The 12,068-nt window shown below is 35.1% G+C and overlaps 1 protein-coding gene across 2 annotated transcripts in view; it reads right to left on the bottom strand.

The window, feature by feature from the left end:
• ITFG1 (integrin alpha FG-GAP repeat containing 1) overlaps positions 1–12,068 on the bottom strand; it is a 252,668-nt gene that overhangs the window by 29,770 nt on the left and 210,830 nt on the right. For both annotated transcript variants that reach the window (XM_081215339.1, XM_081215340.1), the window contains exon 14: positions 5,793–5,871. In XM_081215339.1, coding sequence (XP_081071465.1) covers positions 5,793–5,871 — 79 coding nt within the window. The remainder of the gene's footprint in view (positions 1–5,792; positions 5,872–12,068) is intronic.

Below are 12,068 nucleotides of genomic sequence, written 5' to 3'. Positions count from 1 at the left end.
GTTTTTGTTGGTCTGATAAAGTCTATTTCTCCTTTGTGTTTAAAAGATAATTCTGCTGTATATAGAATTCTAGGTTGGTGACTTCTTCTTTCAACACTTCAAATATTTCACTCTCTTTTTTTTTAAATTAATTAATTATATTTTTGCCTGTGTTGGGTCTTCACTGCTGTGCGTGGGCTTTCTCTAGTTGCGGTGAGCAGGCGCTACTCTTTGTTGCAGTGTGTGGGCTTCTCATCGCAGTGGCTTCTCTTGTTGAAGAGCACAGGCTCTAGGCGCACAGGCTTCAGCAGTTGTAGTACGTGGGCTCAATAGTTGTGGCTTATGGGCTCTAGAGTGCAGGCTCAGTAGCTGTGGTGCACGGACTTAGTTGCTCCACGGCATGTGGGATCTTCCTGGACTAGGTCTTGAACCCGTGTCCCTTGCATTGGCAGGCGGATTCTTAACCACTGTGCCACCAGGGAAGCCTGGCACTACAGCTTCTTATTTTCTTTCTTTTGGTTTTCCAGAATATGACTGTGACCCACTTGCATCTGTGTAGATGGGATTTCTAATTGCTGAAGAGCTGAATAATTTGTAAACTTCCTTACAGTTTCTCAGACTCTCTGTATTTCTTGTAATTAATTAATTCAATTTGCAATTAAATGAAGAGGATGTAAAAGTACTGCTTAGAGCTATTCCATATTTTTCCTCCTTCCCTTTCTCTCTTTCATTTCAGTGGAAAAAAAAATCATTATTCGCCATGCCCTCATCTTTATCTCTGTGGACTTGACTATTCCTGTGAGGTCTTTACTTGGTGTGAAGTAAGGAAAGGGAATGATTCTTCTTGCAAGAATTCATTCTTTCAGATAAGAAGAATATCATGGATAATCCAGCAGGGCATAACAACTCTTTCCATTATCTTGTTATGAATTATGATTTTTGACACAAAAATATGCCTGATTAAGTATTGCTAAAGCTAAAATTTTGGGGTATGAGAATTTAAAATGTGATGAGTAATTAAAATAAAATGACTCAAGACTAAAAAATTCTTTTACGGATAATTACGTGTGGATAAATGGAACATGACTATACTTTGAAGATAATTTCAGAAAATATGCAGGTGAGAAATGAACATAAAGAATAAAATGTGTTTTGACACTGAAAGATGTAATTGACAATTACTGATTAAAATGGAGAAACCTGAAAGGTTAAAATTATAGAAAGACAATGTGCTTATGTTACAACAAATCATTTTTTCTCAATAATCTAATGTTTACCATCAATATGAATTTTGTTATACCTAATCCAAATGCTTTTTTGCCCTTTCATATCAGTCTACCATACATTTTAACTGCTCTTATATTTGAAGCGTATGATGAAGAGTGCATAGTAGGTAAAGGTTACTTATGCTTTTCTCAGATATGTTAACAAATAGTAACATTAGAGGACTAAAGGGAAATGATTTTATAACAGCAGGGCCAAATAAGCAATTTAAGAGGTAGAAAACAATTCTTGGTCTATTAGTGTTATTATTTAGAAATGACCAACAACTCCCCAATCCATACAATTTGGCCTAAATGCTCCTATCTACTAAGTTCTTATTAAATATTATTTAGGAAATTAGGGTACTTATTGCAGGTCTCTGGCTAATTTACAAGAGTAGTAAATGGTTATTTAGAAAATTAATGACTCCTCTGTAATATAATTGTCTAATAACATTTGGCTACTCATGCTTTGCTAGGAAGTGGAGTAAGACCACAGAGTATTTGGTAACAATAAGATCTGTCTACAAGAAGAAAGGATAATTAGGCCAGGCCTTTTTTGAATAACACTAAGGCATGTTATTGTGTCTGGCAGTGGCTTTCAAACTTTTTTGATCACAGCCCACAGTAAAAACTACATTTTATGTCACCACCCAGTAAGAACACAGACACACAAACCCTAAAATAAAGCTTTCATGAAACAATACTAAATGTAGGATACACTTGATATTTTCTACCTTTTATTCTTTTAAATAAAAAGCCCTTAACAGAACCCATTAAATTCATTTCATGATCCACTAATGAGCAGTGACCCTTAGCTGCTCTATAAGAAAACCAGGGTTGCAGCTTCTGAAGTATTCATATGTGGTCATTCTCTTCCTAGAGTGGAAAGTTCTCTACTAGTGGGGCTGTATGGGTTGGAAGGTATAGTTTAACCAAGTAATTTTTCTTTAGACTTCAACATGCTTAATTAACATTTAAACTAGAAATTTCATCCTTTAAAATTTGGGGCAGGTTTTCATAATAGCACTTCCTAAATCAATTAAATTAAGTGCCACTTCCCTGTTTAGAACATATATTTATGCATGAAATATAGCAATATGCGTGAAATATTTTTAAAATATTTATAATTACTTATTATTAACATAGTTCTCAAATTAAAAGCAATATATGATCAGTGTATAAACTAAAATGCAAAAAATAAAGAACAAAATCCCACAACCAAGAGGTATTCCTGGTAACGTTTCTATATGTCATTTTGTTTTTATATTTTTCCTATACATGGGCTCACTTAAAAACTCCACACCCACACCCACACAATTTGGATTATGCACACAGATGTGCCTCCTTCCCAAGTGTTATACCATAAACATCTGTTCATTTCATCAAAAATTATTCTAAAATATTTTGTAGGCTGGAAATTATTATATCATAATTTATTACTTCTCAATTGTTGGACATATAGATTTTCCCAGTTATAGTCTTTTATCTTTGTTTATGATTTTTTGCAATGAAAATGTATGCGTTCATTTGATTTATGCATTTATCTTTTCTATAGATATTTTCTCCTTTGCGTTTATGCTTACAAATTCCTTCCTAATCCAGGGAAGAAGTAAATATATAATTGAGTGAGAATAAACTCAATGTTCCATTATTGTTTTGGAGTAGATTAAAAAGCAATCATGCTAAGGAAATATTTTTCCATTTACTTAAAAAAACAGCAATGTGTAGTGAATATTATTGAATGGGTTTTTAGCATCTAATAAGATATCCTACTAGGTACCAATGCCTAGTTTGTAGTAGAGGTTCAATAAATATATATTGTGAACAACAATCACTGATTAAAAAATATCTTCTATATCTAATTTTTGGTAGGTTTCAATTTGCTGTAAAATTTATCTTTTAAAAATAAAAAGGGGGCTCCCCTGGTGGCACAGTGGTTGAGAGTCCGCCTGCCGATGCAGGGGACACGGGTTCGTGCCCCGGTCCAGGAGGATCCCACATGCCGCAGAGCGGCTGGGCCCATGAGCCATGGCCGCTGAGCCTGCATGTCTGGAGCCTGTGCTCCGCAATGGGAGAGGGCACAACAGTGAGACGCCCGCGTACCACAAAAAAAAAAAAAAAAAAGGACTAAAAGTAGTAAATAGTTATAGAAATGTACCAAATAGGAAGTGAATCTCTTGAAATCTTGCTCTCCCAAGATACATGTTAACAGTTTGATGAGTATTTTTCTAGATTTTTTTCTATGAAGTGAGAATTATTCATTTAACTGCACAAAAATATAACACATAGATCTTTACTGTTGTATTGTTATATTGAAAAAAAAACAAACCAGCAAATTATCCAGTTACTGTATCCACATACAAAACAATTCCAAAAGAAACTAGAACTAAGAAGAATGAAATTTTACCATTTGAAACAACATGGATGGACTTTGAGCATATTATGCTTAGTGAAGTAAGTCAGACAGAGAAAGAAAAATACTGTATGTTTTTACATATATGGAATCTAAAAAATAAAACAAACAAATGAATACAACAAAATAGAAACAGACTCATAGATAGAGAACAAACTAGTGGTTACCAGAGGGAAGAGTGGTGGGGAGAGGGGCAAGATAGGGGATGGGAATTAAGAGTTAAAAACTACTAGGTATAAAATAAATAAGATACAAGAATATAATGTTCAGCACAGGAAATGTAACCAATATTTTATAATGACTTTAAATGGAATATAATCTATAAAAATATTGACTCATTATGTTGTACACCTGAAATTAATATAACACTATAAGTCAACTATACTTCAATTAAAAAAAATTAGGACTAGCTAGATGAACAGACATGGAAAGATTTACACAATATACATTATATGAAAAAATAAAAGAGGGAGACAAATCTTTAAAAGATTGATTTACTGTTATGATAATAAAGAAAATTTCCCCATTTTAACCATCAGTGCATTCCTGAGGTAATCACCTACTTGATGGTCTTAAGTAAGTAATTCTTTCAAAATACAGATGAATTTAAATTGTTAGTATTTTAGATAGCATTTTTGATTGATAATTCACCAGTCAGCTAAGTTTTTGCTTTTGGGTATAACGGCTTTGTATACTAGCCATAAAGTTATACTAGCTTCATAAAATGAAATAAGTAACTTCATCATTTTTTCCCCCTGCATTCTGAAACACCTAATCTAGAACTAAAATTATGTGCATCTTGAAAGTCTCAAAGAGTTAAATGATAAAAAATAAAACCAGCTGGTCCTGGAATCTTTTATATACAGTTTAATATATATATGAATTAAAATGTAAATAAGTAATTTGTTCAAATCAACTATATCCAGATTTATTTTAAGTTTCCTTGACTGACAATGGTACATTAACGTATTTGACTATACAGTTGACCCTTGCATAACACAGGTTTGAACTGTGCAGTTCCACTCATATGCAGAGTTTTCTCAATAGTAAATACTACAGTACTATACAATTCACACTTGGTTGAATTGGAGGATACAGAGGAATGAGGGCCAACTATAAGTTATAGGCAGATTTTTAACTGCACAGAGGGTTGGCGCACCTAACCTCCCATGTTGTTCAAGGGTAAACTGTAATTGAGTCTGTAAATTTCTCCTTGAATTTTTCATACAGTTTTTGTTTCATGGAATGTTTCTGTGCTGATGCAGTAGCATGATGACAGTATTAAATGTGTACAATTAGCTTAAAAGGAAATGCACTCTGGTATATTATGTTATGCCATTATATAAAATGAAAATGGCTATATAATGAGTTCTTCCTTTTTTCTAGTACATTTAAAAATGGAGGAGTAACAGTAACTCTGTTTACATGTACTTCCTTCATGGTTAGGACTCTAGCACTCTGAAAGAAGCATATGAATATGTTAGGATTCCTTTTCCTCCTTAGAGAATTGAAATGTTCACAGTTGTATTTATGGTGATTTGGATCGTATCTCTCAGTTAGCTAGCCATCTGTCAAGATCAGACATCCTTTGCTTAGTCTTATTTCCCTTTTGTCTTGACTGATTGCATTTCCCTTTATTCAAATGTAAAACAAGATTTTTCTTTATAATCATATATCAAAATATATGATTACATAATATTATATAAATTTGTATAATATTCCACATATGAAAAAACTAGGATTTTCTAGTCCACATATGAAAAAACTAGGATTAATCTAGGAGTAGATTGGAGTCCTAATTTTTACTTCTAAGATGAGCTCTGTTAACTAATTTACTATTTCATACTTTGATCAAGATAACTGAAGTAAATGCTCCCAATTTCTCTGTTACTTCAACTGAAAAATAAGGATAATTATGTGGCTCCATACAACAGGGATATATGAAGAATTTAATGTTAATATATTTGTCATGAGGACCTTTTGTAATCTACTGATGTAAGTATACAGAAAGACAAAGTATAATATAAAAAGTGAAGATTTTATAAAGAATGTGAAAACTTGATGATAATTTTTGTCATCCAGTTTACTTTGTTAATATATTGATTAAAGGTGCTATTATGCATATCAAGTCTTACCTGAACCATTTTTCAGATATCCATTTGCATCTACAGTTGTATACATGATATAAGGTCCAGGCTGATTCACTCCAAAGGGCTGCAATAAAAAAGAAATAGTTAAGCCTTGGAAAGTAAGTGCATCATTTGAAGTTTCTGGCAAATCTATTATAAAAAGTAAATACTCCTCCATAAAATTCTTACATAGATGGCAGTTACTTAGAGAACATGTTCATAAATAGATAACCAGTGGTATCTATTAAAAAACCCCTGTATTAGTAGAAAATTCTTAACACTTTAAATTATTTGATAGTTGTATTTATATAGTTCATTCATTTTATTAGATATTTCTAAGATCTAATCATGTCTTTTCTTATTACATAAGGATGAGTATTTTAGGCAAAATTTTCTTTACTACTTTTGGTCCCACCTGGAATAGTTTTATTATGACATTTCTGTTGAACATAGAGCATTGCTTTTCCCTTCTGGAACAAACTGGGCATAGTTTACATTTTTTCAATAAATAAAATTTCTCAAAAATAAATAAAATCCATCCATAATAATCATAATAGAATAAAAAATATTGCTGAGTAGTTCCAAAACATTTTTATCTCCTGCACTAGACTTAGAGAATACATTATTTTCCACTCAAGGAAAACATCACTGGCAGAGCCTAGTTACAATGGTGAGGTTTATCTCCAACTTGTGTATTGTTCTCTATTTCTGGAACATTCCTCACACCTTGATACAATGATTTATTCCCTTTAGAAATCAAAGTTAATTAAATGGGGTACAAAGAAACCAATGTCTGCAATGGGTATCCTAAGAAGAGATGAGAAAATGATCAAGAAATGCTTTGAACACTTCGCAGAATTAAAAATTCTACTGTGCTTCCCAATAAAGTAGGGAAAACTTAATAAAGAAGTTTAGATAGTTTAATTATGCACTACAAATGATTTTCCTTTAAGATGACAGGCAAGAAATTATTAATTTCATTGATGCTACAATAGCCTGATTGATATTTTAAGAACTTTAGAAATTCATTTGTTTCAATGACCATGAGAAAACAGGTTGCTACAAGAATGGAATTACTCATATGACATTACTAATTGAATAAGTTTCATAATAGACTATCACACAAAAAATAAAAACAAACTTGTTAATGAAGTATTTTTGTGTAGAAAGAAGAATTTTATGCTTTGTACAACATACTACTTCCATGAAAGAATTACCAAAATTCTATATCTATATTGCTGTTTGTAGATAGGCAAAAGAAAGCATTTTTCTTTAGATATGCATGTTTTTAAAAAAATTAAAGTACAGTTGAAAAAGTGAAGTATATTGTGTTAGTTTCAGGAGTACAGCATAGTAATTCAGTTATTTTTCCCATATATCCCTTTAAAGGTTATTAAAAACAGGATATTGAATAAAATTCCCTGCTTCCTCTCTCCTCTGGTAACCTTAAGTTTGTTTTCTACATCTATGAATCTGTTTCTGTTTTTTATATAGATTCATTTGTATTATTTTTTAGATTCCACATAGAAATGATATCTTGTCTTTCTCTGTCTGACTTACTTCACTAAGTATAATATTCTCTAGGACCATCCATGTTACTGTAAATGGCAATATTTCGTTCTTTCTTATTGCTGAGTAATATTCCATTGTATGTATATACACCACATTTTCTTAAGCCAACTGTCTGTTGATTGGGTTATTTATTGTACATGTTTTGGCTATTGTAAATTGTACTGCTATGAACATTGGGGTGCATGTATCTTTTTGAATTAAAGTTTTCATTTTTTCCAGATATATACCCAGGAGTGGAATTGCTGGATTATATGGTAACCCTATTGTTAGTTTTTTAAGAACCCTCCATATTGTTTTCCACAGTGTCTGCACCAATTTACATTCCCACCAACAGTGTAGGAGAGTTCCCTCTTCTCCACACCCTCTCCAGCATATACTATTTGTAGACTTTTTGATGATGGTCATTTTGACTGGTGTGAGGTGATACCTCATTGTAGTTTTGATTTGTATTTCTCTAATAATTAGTGATGTTGAGCATCTTTTCACGTGCCTGTTGGCCATCTGTAGGTCTTCTTTGGAGAAATGTCTACTTAGGTCTTCTGCCCATTTTTTAATTGGGTATTTTTTTTTTTTTGCTATTGAGCTGTATGAGCTGTTTGTATATTTCGGAAATTAAGCCCTGGTTGGTCACATCATTTGCAAATATTTTCTCCCATTATATAAGTTGTCTTTTTATTTTGTTGATGGTTTCCTTTGCTGTGCAAAAGCTTTTAAGTTTGCTTAGTTTCCATTTATTTTTCCTTTTATTTCTTTTGCTTTGAGAGACTGATCTAAGAAAATGTTGCTATGATTTATGTCAAAGAATGTTTTGCCTATGTTCTCTTCTAGTTTTATGGTGTCATGTCTTATATTTAAGTCTTTAAGCTATTTTGAGTTTATTTTTGTGTATGGTTTGAGGAGTGTTGTAATTGATTTGTATGCAGCTGTTCAGCTTTCTCAACACCACTTGTTGAATAGACCGTCTTTTCTCTACTGTATACATATATATATATTTTTCATGTTGCTTCTGAAATCCCCAGTTGTTTAATTTTTATATAGAATCTAGGTCTCTTAGATCCATAAAATCTATAGGCAAGAAGGCTATAGGGAATTACCATAAATTAGCTGGGCTAATGGAATAAATAAAAGGAAAGTTTTCATCTAATTATCTGGACAACATAGACAGTGTTAAGCTAACTGTCTAATCTTATGGCTCTAACACTTGTTAATTAGCATAACTGCTTGTATTATCTCCCTTAATAAATTTAATTTTTAGTGAGATTGACCCTAAAACACTCCTTTTGGAGGATAAAATAGAGTTGGTGAGGAAGTCTAAACAAATTTTATACTTTTCATTTTTTTATTCAGTTATCCTATTTTACGAGCAAGTGGAATTTCTAAGTCTTTCTGTGAATTTAGTCTCTTCTGATGTCATGATCAAATATCATCAAAATGCAGTGTCCCAGCTAGAGAAGTGAGGATTGTGTTCAGGCACTGAATATTGGTAGAGCTTTAAGTGAAAAATTCACTGTGCATTTATACCATTTACCAGGTCTCACTGAACTGTCTTTAGTATTACCCTGATCTCAGTGAATATGCTGAGAATTTTAGATTCCTAGAAACAATCATAATAATAGCCAAAGTTCATTGAACATCTACAATATGCCAGATACAGTAGTAATAACTTTATATGCATTGGCTCAACAGTCTGTTATATCCATTTTCGAGATGAGAAAGATGAGGGCTTTGCACAGGGCCCCATGTCTAGTAAGTAGCAGTCAGGAATCAAACGTAGGTAGTCTGGCTGCAGGGTCCACACTCTTAAACATCGTGCTGTACTGACAGGCACTGATAATAAAACTGGAACCAAGCACTTTTTGAAATGAATATATGGCATTTTCACAAAAACATGAAGCTCTATTTATAATTCTTCAGGATGCTGGCAGTTCATCCTGTGTAGCATTTAAAAGCCCTTTAAAATAACAACTTTGTAATATGGTCTTATCCCACAAATTGAACACTATTCTCACTGTCCCCCAAAACACACCTTTCCAGTATTTTTGGTATTCTTTGACCTTCAAAGTAGGACATGCTCTCTTGGTTCCCTTGCATGTGAATAATTGCTGCAGGTGATAGGACAACCCGGGTGGCTTTCAAGCTACATATGAATAAATTTTGAATGGGACGCTCTCTCAAAGGGATTTTTCTTATAGAATCCAAGGCAATTGGATTGTAGCCCAAGGCAATCCCTGCAGGGGTTGGTTCGAATTTCCCATGCTTGCTGATCCTGCATATACATCTCACAGAAAACTGTGCGATGCTAAATTTTAGCTCCTTTGGCTTCTGTGACTTAAAGTAGTTTTCCATGCTGGTACTTCTTCCTGGGGTAGTGTGTATGTTCAGTAAAGAGTCCTGTTGGAAGAATTTGTGTTGGGCCGTTACTTTCCTTGCTTCAGATGGGATGGAGACCTCCCACAGCACACGCACTCCCTGAAGCCAATGGACTGGTGGGAGCTGCAGGAAGCAAAAAAAAAAGCCCACCCAGTTTCTGGGGTGGGGTGGGAGCCTGGATTCATTTATTAATCAGGAGTTTTTTTTTTTTCTCCTTTTTTTTGTGCGGTACGCAGGCCTCTCACTGTTGTGGTCTCTCCCGTTGCGGAGCACAGGCTCTGGACGTGCAGGCTCAGCGGCCATGGCTCACGGGCCCAGCCGCTCCGTGGTATGTGGGATCTTCCCGCACCGGGGCACGAACCCGTGTCCCCTGCATCAGCAGGCAGACTCTCAACCACTGCGCCACCAGGGAAGCCCTAATCAGGAGTTCTTGAGACAGGATGCACCGTAACCCATTGTTGTCCCCAGGAATGAGTCTTTAAGAACTGCTCACTTTGGACTGTTCTTTAGAGATACTCAACACAGGTCTTAATTGATATGAAACCTCTCTGTGATTCCTCCTCTGTCCGGTTGTCACTCTGAGATGACAGGACCCGAACATTCTCAAATTTACTAGAACAAACCCACAGCACGCTGTAGAATGAGAGAGTGGGGGGGGAAGAAGAAGAGGAAGAAGAAGAGGAAAAGGAGGAGGAAGGGGGGAGGGGGCGGGGGAGGAGGAGGAGGAGGAAGGGGAAGAGGAAGAAGAAGGGGGGAGGGGAGAGAGAGAGAGAGAGAGAGGAGTTAATCAGGAGCACACCCATCACACGCAGACAGGATGCAGTGGAGGCAGCAGGCTTGCGGCTGTCAGTGATTGGTCAGGTTCTTGCAGTCCAGGAATATTCTGGTTTTCTTTCTTCCTCTCTTCACCTGCGTCTGATAAGTTTAGAAGTTGAGGAGGGAGGCAAAGGCTATTGTACTAGCTTTTGGTCCCTCCAGCTTCCATTGTATATTCTTGCCTCCTCTGTAGTAGATTAACTGACCATAGGTGGGTGGGTTCATTTCTGGACTCTGTTCCATTCCATGAATCTGTGTGTCTGTTTTTGTGCCAATACCAGGCTGTTATGATTATTTTGGCTTTGTAGTATGGTCTGAAGTCTGGCGGGGGTTATACCTCCAGCTTTATTGTCTTTTCTCAGGATTGCTTTGGCAATTCTGGGTCTTTTGTGCTTCCATATAAATTTTAGGATTATTTGTCCTAGTTCTGTGAAAAATGTCATGGGTATTTTGATAGGGATCACATTAAATCTGCAGATTGCTTTGGACAGTATGGCTGTTTTAACAATATTAATTCTTCCAATCCAAGAGCATGGGATATCTTTCCATTTGTTTGAATCATCTTCAGTTTCTTTATCAGTGTTCTATAGTCTTCAGCATATAGGTTTTTCACCACCTTGGTTAAGTTTATTCCTAAATACTTTACTTTTTTGATGTAATTTTATTTTATTTTATTTTTTGCCATATGCGGGCCTCTCACTGCTGCAGCCTCTCCCGCTGGGGAGCACAGGCTCCGGACGCGCAGGCTCAGTGGCCATGGCTCACAGGCCCAGCCGCTCCGCGGCATGTGGGATCCTCCCGGATCGAGGCACGAACCTGTGTCCCCTGCATCGGCAGGCGGACTCTCAACCACTGCGCCACCAGGGAAGCCTGATTTTTTTTAATTACTTTCTCTTTCTGATATTTCATTATTACTATAAAGAAATGCAACAGATTTCTATATATTAATCCTGTATCCTGCTAACTTGCTGAATTCATTCATTTGTTCTGGTAGTTTTTCTGTGGAGACACTAGAGTTCTCTACATAGAGTATAATGTCCTCTCAAATAGTGACAGTTTTACCTCTTCACTTCTAATGTGGATAGCTTTTATTTCTTTTTCTTGTCTGATTGCTATGGCTTGGACTTCTAATACTACGTTGAATAGAAGTGGTGATAGTGGGCATCCATGTTTTGTTCCTGAATTTAGTGGGAAGGCTTTTAACTTTTCACCACTGAGTATTATGTTGGCTCTGAGTTTGTGATAAATGGCTTTTATTATGTTGAAATGTTCCCTCCCACTTTGGTGAGAGTTTTTTAACATGAATGGATTTTCAATTTTGTCAGATGCTTTTTCTGCCTCTATTGAGATGATCATATATTTCTGTCTTTCCTTTTATTAATGTGGTGGACCATACTGATTGATTTGTATATGTTGAATCATCCTTGTGACCCTGGAATGAATCCAACTTGATAATGGTGTATGATCCTTTTTCTGTATTGTTGGATTTGGTTTGCTAATATTTTGTTGATGATTTTTGCATAT

This window comes from Mesoplodon bidens, assembly GCF_964165515.1.
Source record: "Mesoplodon bidens genome assembly, chromosome: 18".
In the NCBI taxonomy this organism is placed as follows: Eukaryota; Metazoa; Chordata; class Mammalia; order Artiodactyla; family Ziphiidae; genus Mesoplodon; species Mesoplodon bidens.
Note: the sequence above shows the minus strand (reverse complement) of the source record. Positions and strands in the feature narration are given on the sequence as shown.